This window comes from Limulus polyphemus, unplaced genomic scaffold (assembly GCF_000517525.1).
Source record: "Limulus polyphemus unplaced genomic scaffold, Limulus_polyphemus-2.1.2 Scaffold110, whole genome shotgun sequence".
NCBI lineage: Eukaryota > Metazoa > Arthropoda > Merostomata > Xiphosura > Limulidae > Limulus > Limulus polyphemus.
Genome location: NW_013665720.1, coordinates 773,062 through 792,559, shown reverse-complemented (window position 1 = coordinate 792,559; position 19,498 = coordinate 773,062). Strand labels below are relative to the sequence as shown.

Genomic DNA, 19,498 nt, shown 5'->3' with positions numbered 1-19,498 from the left:
GTTTGATGGGAAATAAAAGACATGTATTGGAGTGATGAGTGAAAGGATTTGACGAACTGAAGAAAAAAGATCAAGTTCATCTTCATTGTATGTAGCTATGCCAAAAACATCATCAATGTACCTACAATATAAGGATGGGAGGGCACTTGTGTAGTTACGAAACATGCAGTATTCAATGTAACCAACAAAGAGGTTAGCATAAGAGGGACCCACTTTGGTTTCCATGACTACACCTTTCACTTTTTCATAGAATTTGTTGTTAAAAGAAAAAGCATTTAACGATAGAACTAGTTCGGCTAATTTTATCAAGGTTTCTGTAGGTGGGTCAAGGGGATCCCTTTTTTTCAAGTTAGTGAAGTAGGGCTTTTAGTCCATCTTCATGTGGTATGGTATGGAGGTATACAGGATGTTATGATGAGTGTAAATAAAATAATGGAATCTGATTCTGAGTTAAAATTCACAATTTGGCGTCATTGGTGTCTTGAATGTAAATGGGGAGTTGCTGAACTAAGGGAGTTGGGATGGTAACTACTGGAAATAAGTTTAGTAGGGCAGTTGCAAGTTGAAACTATGGGTCTACCAGGATTATCTGGCTTATGTATCTTAGGCAGAAGATAGAATGCAGAAAGTCTAGGGTCTTTGACAATTAAGTTCTTAGCTTCTAATGGAAGTTCATTATTTCTTATTAATAGTTCTATAATGGTACGGACATCTGCTGATATTCATCAAGAGGAGTGTTATCACAGATAGCATAGGACGATTGGTGTGATAGTCGTCGGTGAGCTTTCTGAAGATAAAGTTCTTTTTTCCAAACAACCACTGCTCCTCCTTTGTCAGCTTGCTTTATTACAATATCGTCACTGAAACGAAGATTATGTAGAGCTGTTTCTTTGTCTCTAGTAAGGTTTCTAAGAGACGTCATAGTTGTGTAATCTAAGTTGTAACTTTCCTTTCAACATTTTTCTATGTAGTAATCTAAAGGAAGAAATTTACCAAGTGGGGGTGTCCATGTGCTGGTTTGTTTCTGTACCTGAGATAGAATTAACTTACTGGTGTTGATAGGTAGCGTAGGAGTTTCCTGACTTGACTGATCTTTAGTTGAAGTGTAGAAATGTGCTTGAAGATGCAAATGGCAAAAAATTTGTTTGACTTCGTGTTTTGTGTTAAACTTTTTTACATGTTTCTTAATGGGAACAAAATTCAGGCCTTTATTGAGAATAGAGATCTCATTATCCGTTAGGTGTAGGTCAGAAGGTATTTTGACAATAGAGATAGGCGGTATGTTCACTGGTAAATCTTCATGGTTGCTGTATGATGATGGTCCTTGGTTCTTACTAAGATAACAATCTTTCACCCTATACATAGAGGTAAGATTTGTGAGGTTATTGGATTTTAAATTCTTCATTGTGTCCTAATAAAAGGAATTCATTTCATGTACTTTATCATTAATGTCATCTGCAATGGTTTGTTCAGTAGATTTGTATAGTTGACGACGATGATAACACAGATCAAATGAAAAAGAGTCTCTTTTGGAACAAACTGTCCTTAATGTATCACGCATCAAACCAATAGAGCATTTTGTCAGTCTATTCTTTATCATTTCTGTATCATGTGAAGAGAGGTAGTTGAAATTCCGTTTAAAACCTGGAGGGATTAACTTTAAATTTAAACAAATACAAAGGAAGGATATATGACTACAGTACCTGGTTTTAGATTAAGTAGCATTGAAAATAAGGAGACCAGAACGAAACAGCTGAATAGGGTATTGTTGCAAGTAGTTTAACATCTCATATCGAAGGTTGTTATACATCCTCTTTGGAAGAAACATGATGTTTAGTAGGATACATAAGAAATCAGCAAATGAACAAACAGAAAAATGCGAAGGTGATGAAATAAATAAATTACACTTTTGGAGATAAAAAACCTTAAAAATTTAGTTTCAGTTTTTATAAATTTTAACATTAATTTTCTTTCTTTCTTTTTTTTAAATGATTTTTTTAATAGTTTTTTAAAATTTCCTATATTAATCGTTTAGTTATATATTTCCTTCATTATCTCGTCACTATTTTCTTTAGCCTTGTTACCTTTTCAACACTATATTGTTTATTTCTTGTGTTTTTAACTCGCATTACATTCTTTTCTCGTGTGTTCAGAACATTCTGCAGTAATTCATCACTGTCTGTGTTCTGGCTTGAAAAAAGAGTGTTTGCTCAAAATGTCGCCATTAAATTAAACTAAGTTTTTAAGGTGTTTTATCTCCAAAAGTGTAATTTATATATATATGTATACACACACACACACACACACACACAAGGTGGTTTTTCATGCTTGGGTATATTTTATGTTCTGTTAATCTGTAACTTGATAACACACACACACAACAAAAAAGTATTATATTGTCATATTTCTTTCACAATTGTAATTTATTAAATGCTGTGCTAATATGTATTTAATCTATATTAATCTTAGAAAAATTTGGCTGTAATGCTTGTATCAGTGCAAATATAATCCACAAACCTGCTACTGGTACCTAAAAATAAAGCAGTCCGTTACTGTTTCATTTACATTTCTAATACATCTTATGCTTCTATTTATACATTAGCATTTTAACCTACTATGAATTAAGTCTTTTGGACATTTTATGGCTCATAAACATCTTTTCACAACAAAATAATAGACAATCTCACTGACTAAGAATCATCATCCACCTTCCAGACATTGTTCAAATGGTTTGGTTTATAGACCTTTGTTTCACGTGAGGCAGTATATCAGCATTATTATGACATTTTTGTGAATGAGGTTCTTCATTTAAATCATCTTCCATTTAAAAAATTTTCTGTAGGGCAAATGCAAATTTTTTTTAGAAGTCAAAGAGTTGCCTCTTTTCATAGTTGGTGATTGTAGGGATATAGATGTAAAGTCCTTATTCACTGAAAACATGTAGAACAAAAATCATTTGTGGGGGTAGCTGATTTAAGTATGTATGATCTATTTAGTGAAGGTACCAAAAACTCAACTATTTTCTCTGTTCTCACTCAGTTCATTTTGTTGTCTAGTTCAGACCTTTACTGCTCAGTCCATGATAGTCATAACTTTTTCAATGATTACTAAAGCCTGGAAGGTAAACTTTTTCTGAACCAAACTTGTAAGACAAAATAGAATGATCCCAACATCTTTCAATAACAATTTGAAGGAGACAATCATTTTTCTTTAAGATGTTAGTAAATTTCTCATTCAGATGTGAACCTTGGATGTGATTTACAATATCTTTTAATTGCATCTTAGTTGTGGAACATATCTTCAACTGTATGATGTTTCTTACAAGAGGGCAGTCCCTCTTCATGATCGTGGCATTATCTTTAGAACACCAAAGAATCTTGAACTATAATTTTTTCCATGGTTTTGAATATTTTGTCAGACATGTGTCAGTCTGTGTTTATGTTAATAGTCTTGTAGATACCTTGAAATAATAATTACAGCTGGTTCCTTCTATAGGTTGCTACAACCATCACAGTAAAGGCATGTTCATGATTTTCCCACCTGTAGCTTAATCTCCTGATCAAAAGAATGATTGAAAGTTGATATCGAGTTGAAATTGTTGAGCTGGAAATATGTACTATGAGGCAGCTGACCATTATGAACCTTTGATTATGATCATCTGTGTCACAAATGGGCATGTACTGTTGTTGCTAGCAACTCTCAATTATGATTTTGCTATCTTTTTTCATAAAGTTAACATACTCTCCCATATTGGGGTTTGAGTGATGTGCAATTGATGAGATGAGGTTACATGGTAATAACAAGGTAATGTGTGACTCTGGCATCTTAGTATTTTTAGCATGTCCTTTATCAAGCACACATGACACATGCAGATTGATTATTTTATCTTTATTTTAATTATCACTATGATTCTATTACATAAGTAAGCTTAGGGCTAATTTTTGACTTGCTAACATTATTTTTCATGCTAGAAAATCTCTTAATTTCATTGGAACATTACTTGTTATTTTTAATGGCATTACTTATTCTGTTATATTTAAAGCATGCATTTCAGTACTTATAACAGAAAGTCCCTAATTTCCTACAAGGTACCTTACTTCTGCTCACATATGTAGCTATTCTTGTTCAGTGCTGCCCTCTATTTGCAAAATTTTTTTGCATGCCACAAGCTTTTCACTCCCACATACTCCTCGGTTCACATCATTTAACTGAGTCTTGCATGCAAATTACCATGCAACAAATCTCCACACCAATAGACACACCCTATCACTTCTCATTTGTCAGTGCTTGTGTTCGGACATTTTGTTTAGTGCTCTCTTCGAATTCTGAATTTTTGTATCAATTATTTTTCAAGGTTCCTTCTTATTTTATCTAGTTTTAATTTGTACCTCATTCAATCGTGGTATTATTTAATTTTTTACCAGCACATTTACTCAGGCTTCAGGTAGGGGTGGGGGGAATTGACTTTGGAATTATCAGCAGTTATTTATCAAGAGATTGATCGTTATTTGAGCCAACCTTCTTTTCCTGATGTTGTCCAACTTTCTCCTGAACAAGCCAAACCTGTTTGGGATGACAAAGCATTTGACAGCCTTTTCTGCTCAACCTCAATTTGCTGTATCTTCCCAAGTTCCTATTATGGTTTCCATTAGGCCTAATACAGCTTTTTTGGACATGATTTCACAGGTATGTTCTATTTTATCCCTCTCCCCAATTTCTTATAACGCTCTACCTTCCTCGTTATGTGATACTCCTTCCTCTTAGTATTTTGTGTTTCCACTATCTCCTGATATTGGGGTTTGTGCTAAGCATTTTGTATCTCAGTTACATGAGGGTGCTGGTATGCCTCACCCTCTATGGGCTTTGGATCATTTTGCTTTAGCTTACCATCAGGCCGATTTTCCATTCTTTGATTCTCAGCAACTGGAATCCATTCTACTCCTTTAGGAAGCATACCTTGATTGCCCTGTTTTTTTGTCTCAAGCCCATTTTTCTTGCTTTCATCTTACCCTTACATCTATATTATGGTACTTGTCTACCATACATCTCCATCCCGATATGATCCATCGAGATCCTGAGTGTTTTCTGGGGGATGCATTTGCACCAATTATATCCTTGTTGGCATGTTTGTCGATCTCGGCTCTTTCTTTACACACATGGTTCCTCAGTGACACTTTCCTCATTGGTTGATCGTGTGTCTTGCATGGAGCCTCAACCATCCCCTATTTCTGTTCTCCATCCTAATTTTTCCCATTTCTTACCTGTTTCTTCAACTAGGGTATCTTCATCTCATCATTTTATTTGATGCCAAGTGTCACACCACCAACAGTATCGGTGACTACCTTGTAGGTTCTGGTCTGGAAGGATCTTGTTTATCCCATTTTCTTCATCTATGGCAAGACTTTGCCAGGGATCTATGGGTCCTTCAGGTTTTATCCAAAGGTCTTGTCATCAACTTCCTTTCCCCTCCTCTATTGTCTCTAATACCCATTTCTTTTCCTTTCCATAGAGATCCTACCACATGTCCAAGGCAGTATAGGATCTTCTCTCTCAGAATGCCATCAAACCTGTGGTTCACTATTCTCTGGGGTTTTATTCCAGGCTGTTTATTGTCCCAAAGAAAATCAGAGACTGGCAGCCTGTGATCAATCTGTCATGCCTCAATTGCTTGTTGATGCTACCTCATTTACCATGTAGTCGTTTCTCTCCCTCAGGTGTGCTTTTTCTCCAAGTTTATGGATGACCAATGTCGACATCTCAAATACATATCTCCATATTCCTATATCATGGCAATTGAGATGCTGTCTTTGGCTTGTTCGTCATGGGATGGTTTATCAATTTTGTGCTCTACCTTTTGGTTATGCTATGGCACCATATGTCTTTTGTTGGGTGGTCAAGGCTTTTGCTGGACTTATGCATGCTTGAGGGTTGTGCTTTCACCATTACGTGGATGACTGGCGTCTGTTCCAAACTGGAATCTGCCTGATACACTTGTCTGCTTCTTTTGGAGGTGGCTTGGGTTGGTTGGTTCATCAAGTTATAGAAATCCTTCCTTGTTCCTAATACTATTTTCAGTCAGGCCCTTCTCTTTGACTCCATTCAGTGGAGTTGGCAGTCATCAGTGCCCTTACTGCTCCCTTTATTACTGTTCATGAGTTCCTATCTCTTTTGTGGATGTGGTCCTCTATGGTGGCACTTATCCCCATGGGTCATGCTCATATGAGATCTCTTCAGTGGACTTTTCTTGACCAATAAAGCCTTGCACAGGATCATTTGAATATTCCTATTACCCTTCTTCCTTCCCTTGTAGATGATTTGCATTGGTGGTTGGACAAGGCTCATGCTTTGTCAGGGTTTCTGCTTCCTCCCACTTGTTTGAATTTACATATTTTCACAGACACTTCACTTCATGGCTGGATGGGTGTAAGTCAAGTAGCAAGTTGCTTCAGGTCAATGTTCTATAACTGAATGGTCTTATCATATCAATATCCTGGAGCTTCTTGCTTTCCATCAGGCTTTGGATCATTTTCTTCATCTTGTCAACAGTCTTCTGGTTGTGATCCATGCAGACAATTTTACAGAGGTGGTGTATATCAATCACCATGGAGGCACCCATTCTCATTCCCTTTGTTGTTGAATGTTGGATCTCCTTTTTTTGGGTGGCCACACACAGTATTCATCTAATTGTGTGTCATGTTCCATGTGCTTTCAACCTTGTTGTGGATTCCTGTTTAGACAAAATTTATCTGAAAGAGTGGCTTCTAGATCCTCAAGTTTTCCAGTGGTTATACAGTTGGATGGGTACTCTGCACCTGGAGCATTTGTCCCAATCATCAATACCAAGTTACTTCTGTTTTGGTCTCTGGTGCCTCATTTACTTGCTCTGGCCGTAGATGCATTCAGTCGGGATTTGACAGGCAAATTTCTTTATGTGTATCCTCTTATCCAACTGTTTCCCAGGGTGTTTTCTATCATCCACTCCATGACAAGTCCTTCTGATTGCCTCTTACTGGCCAGTCCAGCCATGGTTTCTGAAGCTGCTCCAGATCCAATCTGCTTGACCGTTGCCTCTTCTCAGAACTCCATCCCTTCTATGGCAACCATGGTCCCAAGTAGTTCATTCTACCATTCGTATTCTTCATCTTCACACCTGGTTTTTATACAGTCCTTGATGAGGAGATCCAGTTTATCAGGGCTAGTAGCTTCTTGTTTTCACGTTCCATTTGACCTTCTTTGATGGAGGAGGTTTATCAACATGAGTGGAACATTTTCTGCTATTTGTCTTTGGGTCGTAGGTTCTCACCTGCTTGTCCCACTGTTTCTCTTATTACTGATTTCCTCACTTGGTTAGTTGATCAGGGGTCTTTGGTCTCCTTGATAGTGGGTTATCGGGCACCGTTATCCCACACTTTTTATTTTTTCCAGTACCATAGAGTTTTTGTCTCCCATACCTTATCACTCTTGTTACATTCCTTCTGAATTAGTTTACCTCTACAGCATGCAGCCCTTCCAGACTGGGATGTCAATGTGGTACTTCACTGTTTTCATGTACTCTGTACCATTCCTCTTATCTTCTCCTTTACCCAGATTAATCTTTCCTTCCCAAGACTTTGTGGGCTTGGGAGGATAATTACTCCTTCTTGCTGATTTCCTTTCCTTCCATTTCCCAACCCTATTCCAGGTCTGATCCAGATAGACTTCTATTTCCAGCTCTTGCTCTTCATTGTTACATTGCCCACATGGCTTCCTTCCATCATAACTGTTCCTGTCTATTCATCCCTTGACAACTGATCTCTCTCTCCTTCCACCCTTACCAACTGGTTTGGCTTTTAATTTGATTGGCTTATTCTTCCATGTCTACTTTTTACCGTCAATTATTCCAGGGATCTTCTCATCAGATTAGGCACCTTACTTTTCCCTGGCATCTCATTTGCATCATCCCATGGAGGAAATTCTTCAAGCGGGCATGTTGACCACTCCACATACTTTCATCTCTCACTATCTGCATCATTTTGCTGTTTATTCCACATTGGATACAACTACAACTGGGTAAGTTTTTTTCTTTCATTATATATATCTTTCAGGGGCCTGTGCCATGTTGTGATCTGAATCCTGCTCTGTGAGACACTGGTGGTGTCTGTCCTGTTATACTTCAATCACTTAGAATTGTACTCAAATCTGCACTGTTGACTTCACTTTCATAATTTTCGTGGCCATAAATGCATACTGTTCTTTACTATCACATATCCTAGAGATGGAGTGTTCCACAAGATCACTCGTAGGTTATTTTGTGCAATATCTTTGCTTCATAAATATGCTTTTTCTGGATCATACTGACCCTTGGACTTCATGGATAAACCAGAAGTGGATTACTACCCATCCCTGCCATTCCTTACATTTAATAAATCAGGTTCAGTCTGTTCATATTCTTTCATGGCCAGTCATCCATTGTACTGTCTCCAGTGTAAACATTTTTCTGGACTCTCCACCACATTTTTCTACCCCTGATTTTTCCATTGGAGTAAGAGAGAGTCTTTACCACTTTCCTGTTCCAATCCCCTGAGGTGGTGGACCATTGAGGTATCCTCCTGAATGAGAGATATACAATATAATCAATAACAACTTCATTCAGTTGAGAGTAGTGTGGTGGTATTCTCCTGATGTAGTGGATGGATATCCTCCAAAAAAACTCTCCATCTCTGCACAGGCTTATTCAAAGGGATGATGTAGCTTTAGAGTGAACCATCGTAACGATTGGGATCCCGCATCCTACCCCTATGTGGAAGTTGGTTCTCGGAGGTTGAGTTTTGCACTTAGAGCTGAACCAGTCACCCTTATGCCCACACTCATGTTGAGGATTGGGATCCCTCATCCTATCCCCACATGGATGTCAGTTTCCGGCAGTTGTGTTTTGGATTTAGACCAATTGATGTCGTATACTTACACATGTGGTGTGCTTGCATATATGCAGTTCACCCTTTCGAAGGGATCTCTCGTCCTATTGCTGAATGGAAGCTGGTTCCCAGCAGTTGAGTTTTGGATTTAGAGCTGAACCAATCACTGTATGTCATCATACATGTGTTCAGGGAGTGCCTGGTACCTCACTCATTTTGTCTTGGCTGCACTGCCCTGGTGTTGTAGGTCATGTAGGTCTTTATGCAAAGGATGTTACTGTGTTTCAAGTGGCCCGGTCTGTTTGATTTGAGTGGGATATATATTTGTATATTGCTCTGCTCACATATGCCCTGTTTCCTGATCAGTGGTGGATTTCTCCCTCCGGTTGGCTGAACTTGAGGTGAAGATGGTATGATCCTCTTTCCTACCCCCACATGGATGTTGGTTCCTGGCGGTTGAGTTTTGGATTGTAGTTGACTTACCAATGGTATGATCCTCATCCTACTGCCAGCATAGATGTTGGTTCTTTGCAGTAAAGTCTTGGATGCAGTTGACTTGCTGTGTACAATCCGTCGTGCCCTTGCCAGTCTACACCTTGGGGCACATCCCTTATTTTACTTGCATTCTGTTCATCAGAGAACTGAAATTATAATAAATTGTAGTTCGGATCACTGTCCAAACGTTTTCTCTCCCATTGGGATGTGCTTCTCACAAAGTTTCTACAGCTGGACAAAGAGTATACCTGGTACAGAAGTTTTGCAATCTCCCATGTATAATCCTCTTATTAGCAGGTTCCCTCATGAGGATGTCCTTTGGATGCTTTTACTTTCTCCCTTGCACCAGTCCCTCCACCTACAATGTTGGTCATTGTGGCTTCTACAAGTAGACCTATGTAAGCAGAAGTAAGGTACCTTGTTGGAAATTATAATTTTCCTACATTGGAAACATATTTCTGACAGGTACTTACTTCCACTCACATTTTCCACCCTTCCTCCCCACTGTCAACCAGTGCTTAGGTTTGTGCTTAAACTTCAAGTGTTAATTAGGTAAAATAGCATAGAGGAAGTCACATGAGTCACGTGTGTGTGGTGGGGGGGGGGGTGCATCTATTGGTGGAGATGTGTGCCATGCAAGATTCAGTTGAACCATGTGAACCGAGGTGTGTGTGGGAGTGAAAGGCTTGTAGCATGTGAAAAAAAAGTTGTTAATACAGGGCAGTACTGAATGAGAATAACCAAGTACCTGTTGGAAATATATTTTCAGGATTGGAAAAATATAACTTTTGTCCTGTTTTTTTTTTGTTAAGAAATACTTCCTAGCATTACATGTATTTGTACTGTTAGTGAATAATTTGCATTATACTTCCCAGTCACTTAACTTATTCAACCACACAAATAAAACTACTAAATGTAACCATTTTTACTACAACATAGAGAAATTCAGGAAGCTGTTAGACTATTTCTCTAGACCTAGGCTTGGTCATAGAAATGATCTAAAACAGGGAATCCCAAACTTCTTTCAGCTCCAGATCACTTCCCAGAATTCACATCTTGCTGCAGACCACCACCAAACTCCATTATTGTGTGGTCAAAATAACCTTCAGCTTCTCTTCATGGTGGTGGAATCATATTTTAGAAAACCAAAGAATCTTGAAACATAATTTTCTTCCATGACATTGGATATTTTGTCAGCTGTTTAATGGCTGACATCTTGTGGACCCTCTGAAGCTAGTTTGGGAACCTATGATTTAGAATGTTCTCAGCTCTTCATTTTCCACTGATTGGTAGCTAATTTCATCTTATGAATACAATCAAAACTATTTACAAAAGTAATTCAACTCTCAGTTACTAGAGAGCAATGCTAAAGGCAGATAGTTAGTTGTGGTGACTGAAAAGTGTTCACACATCTGAGTGCTTGTCACTTATACTTCTTATTGACTGTAGGCCTTAACCTGTGATATGTTATTTGTGAACTTCAAGTACCTACTGTATTATTTGTTCTTATTTGCACTATGAACATTAAACATAATAATTTGCAAAGAAAAAATTAATATTATCTATTGCTATCCTAAAGCTGGTGAGTAGATGTTTTTGTTTTTTGTTGTTCATTTGACCAACACAAACCTGGATAGAATCTTATTTGTCTTTTTTTGGTGCTAATGCTACAGGTGCTATATAAGGAATACCAGTTTCTTCTTATGGTCCTATATTATAACTTTTTCTGGATATAATATCATAACTGAAGCTTATGTTTTTTGGCTGTTCTCTGTGACCTTTGTGTTGTGGGTACATTATTGCCTAATATTGTCCTGTATTTTACCTTTTCACTCACCACTAAATTAGATGTATACTTATCTTTTACTGCTGTGATCATTGGCTTCCAGTTCAATTGCCTTGCACTTTTGTCCTTGGTTTCTGATATTGTTGTTAATCTTTCTGATGTGTCAGGTTTTTAACTACTACTTTATACATAGGTAATGTTCTTTTTCTGGCATTTATTTATCAATATGGTGTCCTTCTTTGCAAAAGAGTTGTAGCCCTTGAGATGCAACCAAAGTACTTTAACTTCAATATCTTAAGTTTATAAACCAATGCATACTCCAGGTTGAGCTTCTTCAACACCAAGATTTTCTTTAAGAAATTTTGCCTAATTGTCTATGAAAAGGCCTAAAGTCACCTGATATCTGCTACATTCAGAGTCTACGTTTCTGGGGCCATTTGAAGGGTTTCAAGAGTCTGAGTTTTATGGTTCTGTTCATGCTTCCACTCCTCCAGATACATTCTCTGTAAAGCTGCTTTAGCTGTTGCATTCCATCTGCTGCTCTCAGCATCACTATTACAATTTTCGCTCCCCAGTGGCACAGCGGTATGTCTGCAGACTTACAACGCTAGAAACTGGGTTTCGATACCCATGGTGGGCAGAGCACAGATAGTCCTTGTGTAGCTTTGTGCATAACTCAAAACAAACAGACAGTTACAATTTTCTTTCACTGGTTGTTTCTAGATGTGTGAAGGAGTCTACCTGATCCAGTTCGTTTTCTTCAACTATGATCTTACTCCACCCACTATCATGGATTTTTTTTTATTTTGTATTCATTAAGGAAGAGCCCATCCTGCTTTCTTACCTGCTTGACCCTGTCCACTGCTTCCTGCATTTGGTCACTTACTTGCTTGAACCTATCAATTACTTCCTGCAGTTGATCGCATACTTGCTTGACGTTGTCCACTACTTGATGTTGGTTGCTTACTTATTTAATCCTTTCCATCAATTCTTGCAATTGATACTCTAATAATGTGATTAATACTGCATCATCTGCATTCTTCAGCTCATTTATGGTTTATTTGCCAGTTCTAGAACCACCTTCAAATGTGTCATTATCCTGTCTCAATATATATTCGGTGTAAATTCTGAAAAACTGAAGAGACTTTGTGAAAGAAGGCACCCATGTCTCACACCCTCTCCAATGCTGAACCATTCTGAGAACTCAGTGTGCTTCATGTTTATTACATAAGTTCATTATTAAAGATATCAATAATGTGACTTTAAAATGTTCTTTAAGCATTGGTAGTGTACCAAGTCAAAAACCATATTGTAACCAATAGAGACTGTAAGACTGTTAATATTCTCAACTCTTCTTCATGAGCACTTTAACATTCTATTTCAATTTGAAGAAATCTTCCTGTTTGGTACCAAGTTTGTACATTCAAAGGACCCAGTTTTATTTTCTCAGCATAAGACTAAGTGCTCCTTATTGGGTATGCAGCTCTCATTAGAGTTTGGATGCCAACTGTCATTAACACCAAAGGGCACAGTGTGCTGGTCCTCATCTCTAATAGTGTGAGGGTCAGACTACAGCCTTGTGTTTTCACTATCGCTCTCACCATCGCTGAAATGTGCTTGGTATTGTCCATTCATAAAGCTTTCATTGAGCAAAAGCTAGTGATAGAGGGGACTCTTAAGGCAGATGAGAATGGTGACCTTCCCCTTGGATGGGCTGACAGTCAATTGCAAGTTAAACCTCCCCTTTTCACTGTTTTCCATTATACAGACAGATAAACTGAAACAGTTGAGGTAAAGCATCTTTCTTAAGGATACAAAAACATGTTGAGAGCAAGCCTTGAGCTTGCAACCTTCCAACTACAAGTCTAAAGCATTAGCCATTGGGCCATGCAACCCCTTTATGTCTGTGTCTTTATTCATGATGTAGTTTTTTTCACTCTTTGCACTGCCTGCCTTATTAGTTTTAAGTTTTTTTTTCTCAATTTTGCATTTTATCTTTTTGCCTTATATTGTATTAGATTTTACTTGTTTTGCTGTAACTAAAATTCAATAACTTTATTAATAACAATACACACTGGCACACCTGTCATATCACTATACTTCTCTAAGTTGTTGACGTAATTCCTCAGTACCTGTGTACTAGTACATCCTTGAACCAGATAGTTTAATTATCTATCTGTAATTATGTTTCATCTAGGGATATAACAACACTGTAATCAATTAGAAAGTTTTTATAATATGTTATCAGCATCAAGTATTTTAACTGAGTGTCTAGTAATAAATATAAGTAAGCTATGGCTGACTTTTTTTCTATGTACATAATTTTTAGAAACCATTTTATTATAACTATGGTGAATACTCCAAATTCTCACTCATAATGAGATTACTGGAACAAACTGTTGTGTGACATGTGGTATTAGTGGCATTTTTTGTTAGCTGCCTGTTAGATTATATTTCTTCTATTACTTCTTCAATTACTAGCTCAAGTTTAAATCATATTGAAGGTTGATACATTTGGTGGAAAACAAAGTATAATTATGAATAGCAGAACCATGGCAACAATTGCCAACATCTCTAATGAATGTTTCATAATTACACATATTCCTTCTTCAGCAAATCTATGACAGTAACAAATTGAACAGTGTAGCACATATTATTGTCCTCCTGTCTCTGAAACGGTTATAGTTACGTGTATCTTAAATAGCTCTAAACTTTAATGTAGTGCTCACTTTTGTCCTTACTCTGTTTTTTGCTGATGAGACCTTTGATGTCCTAGAAATTTAATAACATACAAGACACTTTCTACATCTTCTAATCTTCCACAGAGTGTTGGGATTGCATTTGTCAATCTGTAAGGGCCATGGTTTATACAGAGTAAGCTTCCATACCTGTACTGGTTGGATACAGTCATTATAGGATACATTGTATTCTGCTACAATTTTGATTGCAAATTAAAATATATTCATTCAGTTGCTCAGTGCCTCATCTTCAGTGTTGAAAGAATGCTCCACATTTTTACTGTGGGTTTACTATCCAGTATCAATTTGTTGCCCTTGGTAGCAAATTCCTTTCTTAGATCTTTCAGTAAACATCATGACCCCAGCTTGTTTCTTGGAATCAGACCCAAATGGCAGCTTTCATGGTAATTTTCATTACATTTCTTAGTGATCATTCCCTGTGAGTCATTGTTCCTGTGTACTTAATGATGACTGGCACAAAGCTTTTTTTAGTCTTCTTTACTCTAATTTGTTCATTATAAAAATACAAAGAAGACTGATCACACACTTGTTTGTCAAAAGACTTGATTTGAAAAACAACATCTTATTACCTATGAATACCTTAACGTGTATTTTACCACATAAGCCTAACAAACCAGCTTTCTATTATTGTACATTCGGTATACTCATTCCGCAGAGATGAAACCTATTTAGTTGTTTATTTTCTGTTCTTATTTTGTACATAACCATTCCATACTCACACAGAAAATGTGATTTTTGTTCTTGGTATGGCATGAGTAACATATATATATCCCCCTGGTTACAGATGTTTCATTGTTAGGATCTACACACTAATACATTTAAAACAAACATTTCTTATCATTAGCCTGTGACAGTTGACCCAAAATATGTCACATCATGTGTTACCTATTCCTTGATGCCCTTGTAAGTTGGAGCATGCTTAATACACATTAACAGGCATGCATAACAATAAATCAAGTATCAAATATTGCGAAGTAAACTCAATCTTATTCTTTTTTATTGTGTGGTCCAGAAATGTAATAATCCAGTGATAAGACAAATGTATGTGTTATATATGTAGCTGCTAAAATATAATGTATAAAGTCACACTGAAATAATATACAGAAGTTAGTAATAATCATTATCACACTATTCCTTAATGAAATTTTAAAGTATTCCATGAAAAAGCTACTGCAAAGAAGAAGCAATGTATATAACTTGCATATAGAAAATTAACCTATTAAGATCAGTATTCAAATATGACTAAAATAAAACTTAGAAAGAAAGTCTGTTTCAACACTTGTCTTTGTAATTAATATAAATTACATATTATTATTAGTTTTTGAAAGAATTTTTGATTTAATGGATTATGTATTGACATCTCAAAAGGTTATAGGAAATGTTATCTGATATAAAAGAAACATGCTGAAATATTGTGGATCATGTTGTTTTATGTTACAGTTTCAATTAAATGCCATGGATGATAAATATGTATGTGTGAATGTTGAAAAGAGTCTGCATGTTACTTTTTACAATAAACATAATGTTACATAAATGGAAGTTTCGGATTTTGTTGGAGAATATCAGTGTGCATTTCAAGGTAAAATTAGCACAAAACTGTTATTTTTAATAATCAGCGTTACATCAATTTTAGAGTATGAAGCATTAAAATTGGAGTATGGATATATTTCCCAATTTGTGTTTTGATTGTAAACAAGGAAGATCATGTTTCAGAGATTGATCATTATGATAGTAAAAATAATGCTTTGTAAATTATTTTTGGTAAAAAGAAATCTTTAATATTTTATTCAGGTCTCATTGTGGGGTAATAAATGTGACCTGTCCATCAGTGCAGGTCAAAATGTTGCACAAAAAGAATCTCCAGTTGAACAGATTCACAAATTGCAAGACCAGATTCTAGTCAATGATACCAGAAAACTTTTGGAAATCTTGCATCAGGCTAACCATGACAATCCAAACAAGGTAACTCTTTCTCTGGTTCTTGATAATGCTGGTTTTGAACTTTTTACTGACCTGTGCCTTGTAGAGATCCTTCAGCAACTTGAATTGGTGACCTTTGTCAACTTCTATGTTAAAGATATGCCATGGTATGTCTCTGATGCTACTGAACAAGATTTTTTGTGGATTTTAGAAGTACTTGGCAAATCTGAGCACCAAAGTTTTCAAGAACTTTCAAAAATTTGGATAGAAAAACTCCAGCAGAAATTATGGACTATAGAAAAAGAGAAGTACTGGACTTTACCATTTGATTATAGTGTAATGGAAGAAATGGATCCTGCACTTTATGCTAAATTAAGTGCAAGCCAAGTTATCATCTTCAAGGGAGATCTGAACTACAGAAAATTGACAGGTGATAGGCAGTGGGATTTTGAAACTCCGTTTCAAACCTCATTACAAGGTTTCTTGCCAGCACCGATATGTGCACTAAGAACTTTAAAAGCAGATACAGTTACTGGACTTTCACCAGGACAAGGTGAAAGTATTGCTAAATCTTTTCCTGATTGGATGATTTCTGGTGATTTTGGTCTTATACAAATAGCTACACCTTAATTATGTTATTTTGAATCCAATGTTCACTTCTTCCATTTCAGCAGCTTTACATTTAGACCTATAGATTTTTTAAAATCCACTAAGGGCACATCACCCACCTCTTTGGTTTTTTAAAAAATAGTCAATTTTAACCCGTTTCAGCTCTTATAAAATGAGATGGGTAAGTCAAACCTCTCTTTTTGTGATTTTCCAGTTCTTGTGGTAATAATAACAGCATCTGTTATATGATAGGCCATGAGCAGTAGGACTTGTAGACTGTAGTTGAATATTATTTATTGGGTTTAATAATAGTTTTTAATAGGCCTTTCAGTTATGCTACAGAATTTGCAAGATATAGAAAATTAATGCTTTTCAAGTGTTCCAAGTTCAAATAAAATTAAAACTCCATTTCTTCTTGAGGTTGAACTCGTTCTGTTTTCTTTTAGACAAAGATAACTCAGCATACAGTGCTATAGAAGTGATTCTCTTAAGTTGTAATCACAAAACAATCTCTAAAGCATGATTGATAGCAGTATCAAATAGTTGCTTACTTGAAATTTATACATTACAGATTATTCAGGTATTCCTTATTAAATTGAGGTCCATGCTGTTCTAAAATAAGGAAAACAACTGCAGATACATGTCCTGATTATCTTACACCTAATGTCCTGATTATCTTACACCTAATGTCCTGATTATCTTACACCTAATGTCCTGATTATCTTACACCTAATGTCCTGATTATCTTACACCTAATGTCCTGATTATCTTACACCTAATGTCCTGATTATCTTACACCTAATGTCTTGATTATCTTATGCCTAATGTCCTGATTATCTTATGCCTAATGTCCTGATTATCTTACGCCTAATGTCCTGATTATCTTATGCCTAATGTCCTGATTATCTTATGCCTAATGTCCTGATTATCTTATGCCTAATGTCCTGATTATCTTATGCCTAATGTCCTGATTATCTTATGCCTAATGTCCTGATTATCTTATGCCTAATGTCCTGATTATCTTACGCCTAATGTCCTGATTATCTTACACCTAATGTCCTGATTATCTTACACCTAATGTCCTGATTATCTTACACCTAATGTCCTGATTATCTTACACCTAATGCCTGAACAAGAGAACAAATTAAACGAGGTAGATTCATAACTTTGTTGAAGTACTCTAGATCAGGTATTTGATTCTCAAGTTATTTAAATGTATTACTATTTGATGAAGCTGTCAAGAATTACATTTATGTGTATGTGATTTGTAGTTTATATTACTTACGACTTTGGGTTTTTTAATTGCAGTAGTTTCTTTTAATCTGTTGTCTTGTTTGCTGTTGGAGCTATACATGATGGTATAAAGTTGTTTTTATCGGTTGTTTCCTGATATTCTTGATCTACAAAACTTTGTAAAACTGCCATTGAAAAACTTTACCATCATATTTAGTTCCAACAGCAAATAAGATGTTAGAATAAAAGAAATTCTGGAGATTAAAAACTCAAACATACACTACAATTTATAATTCAATGACAAAAGTGAGTAAATTGTAAAGATGATGAGACTATAAAAGACATAATGTAAAATATATAGAAATTGTTGAAAATTACATTTCTAACAATGTGTGTTATGTTATTGATAAAAATAATGTACACAATGTTTATTAGAGACAGAGTATTCCAGTAAAACGGAACACATCATTAGATGGACATATGTAACTCCTTAATCTGACTATAAAGACTTTAAAAACCATTATTACTGCAAAAAAAGCTTATTTATTATTTTGTGTTACCTTATAAAAACAGTTTGTTTGATGAAATAAGATACAAGTCAACCTGTAATATGCACAACATAGTGTTAACAACAGGAATCATCATATAGATACATATAACTAGTGAATCTAACACCTAATACCTTTTGTCCAAATTCTTTTACAAAGTAACATGTTCATTCATTTATTAATCATTATAAAAAAAATATTTCCCTATTAAAAGTTACATACACAACCATCAACAAAGACAAAACAGAAGTATTAAAACGAAAGAATGACAGTAAATATTTAATCACACTATACTTGTGTTTAATGAAATAATTAAAGGGTCATCAAATGTATTATAATTAGAAAAAAACAAAATAATCTATTATGATACTCTATCTTATGCAAATTACTTACCTGGTCCAAATTATCTACATTATATAGAACATGATGCTATCAATTGAGATGACGCATCCATATCTAGGTATTTGTAATATTTTCTCCTTCTCTTAAAAAGCATCAATCTCAAGACAACTATTTTCAACCATGTATTTAATGAAATAGACTTGATAAGTGAATTATAGTTTGAGAAAACAAATTGTTTATACTGCACTGTATTATAACATCTACATTGTGCTCAGAGGATATTGCTGAAATGAGAGGAGCATACATATTTAGGTATCAATAATTTGATCTGTTTTAACTAAATATATCTTTTAAAAGTTAGTGTAATTGTTGAAAACTAGTGAAATATTGGAAAAGCAACAGGCCTAAAAATTTCTTATAAAAAGTTTACTGTAGGTGATATTTTTTCTCTTTCTTTTAATTTGTGCATTGTGACTATTTTTTTACACACTCCTGATTTTGAGATACAATGGACATATACAGTTAACTTTATTTTTAACATATCCTAAGTTATATCACCAATGTTTTTTTATAGTGTTTTATGGAAGAATAAACATGTTAATTTGTAATTCAAACAGACTTAGCTTTGTGAAATTGATTTTTATTATATAAAATCTCATTTCCTTGCTGAACTCTATCTCACTAAGCATATTGTTGAAATGATTGGATGCATATATATATAAGAATTAGTATCTATTGAAAGAAACATTAAGGACTTTTCAAACTACTGCTATTACAAATATTATTGTTTATTCATCTACTATACTTTAAAAGAAATTCAGTTTACTTGATCAATTAGTGTATATAATCTTCAGTTGTAAACAGAACATAGGATCATGCTCCTTAGATATTCTAATTTCTGTCAAAGAAATG

General features: G+C 35.5%; 1 protein-coding gene across 3 annotated transcripts in view; it reads left to right on the top strand.

Moving 5' to 3' along the window:
- Positions 1-18,219, top strand: part of LOC106471163 (protein-glutamate O-methyltransferase-like) — a 50,533-nt gene extending 32,314 nt beyond the window's left edge. For all 3 annotated transcript variants that reach the window (XM_013931754.2, XM_022400619.1, XM_022400627.1), the window contains one exon: positions 15,726-18,219. In XM_013931754.2, the coding sequence (XP_013787208.1) occupies positions 15,726-16,484 (759 nt within the window). In that variant the 3' untranslated portion in view covers positions 16,485-18,219. The remainder of the gene's footprint in view (positions 1-15,725) is intronic.
- Positions 18,220-19,498: the final 1,279 nt, after the last annotated feature.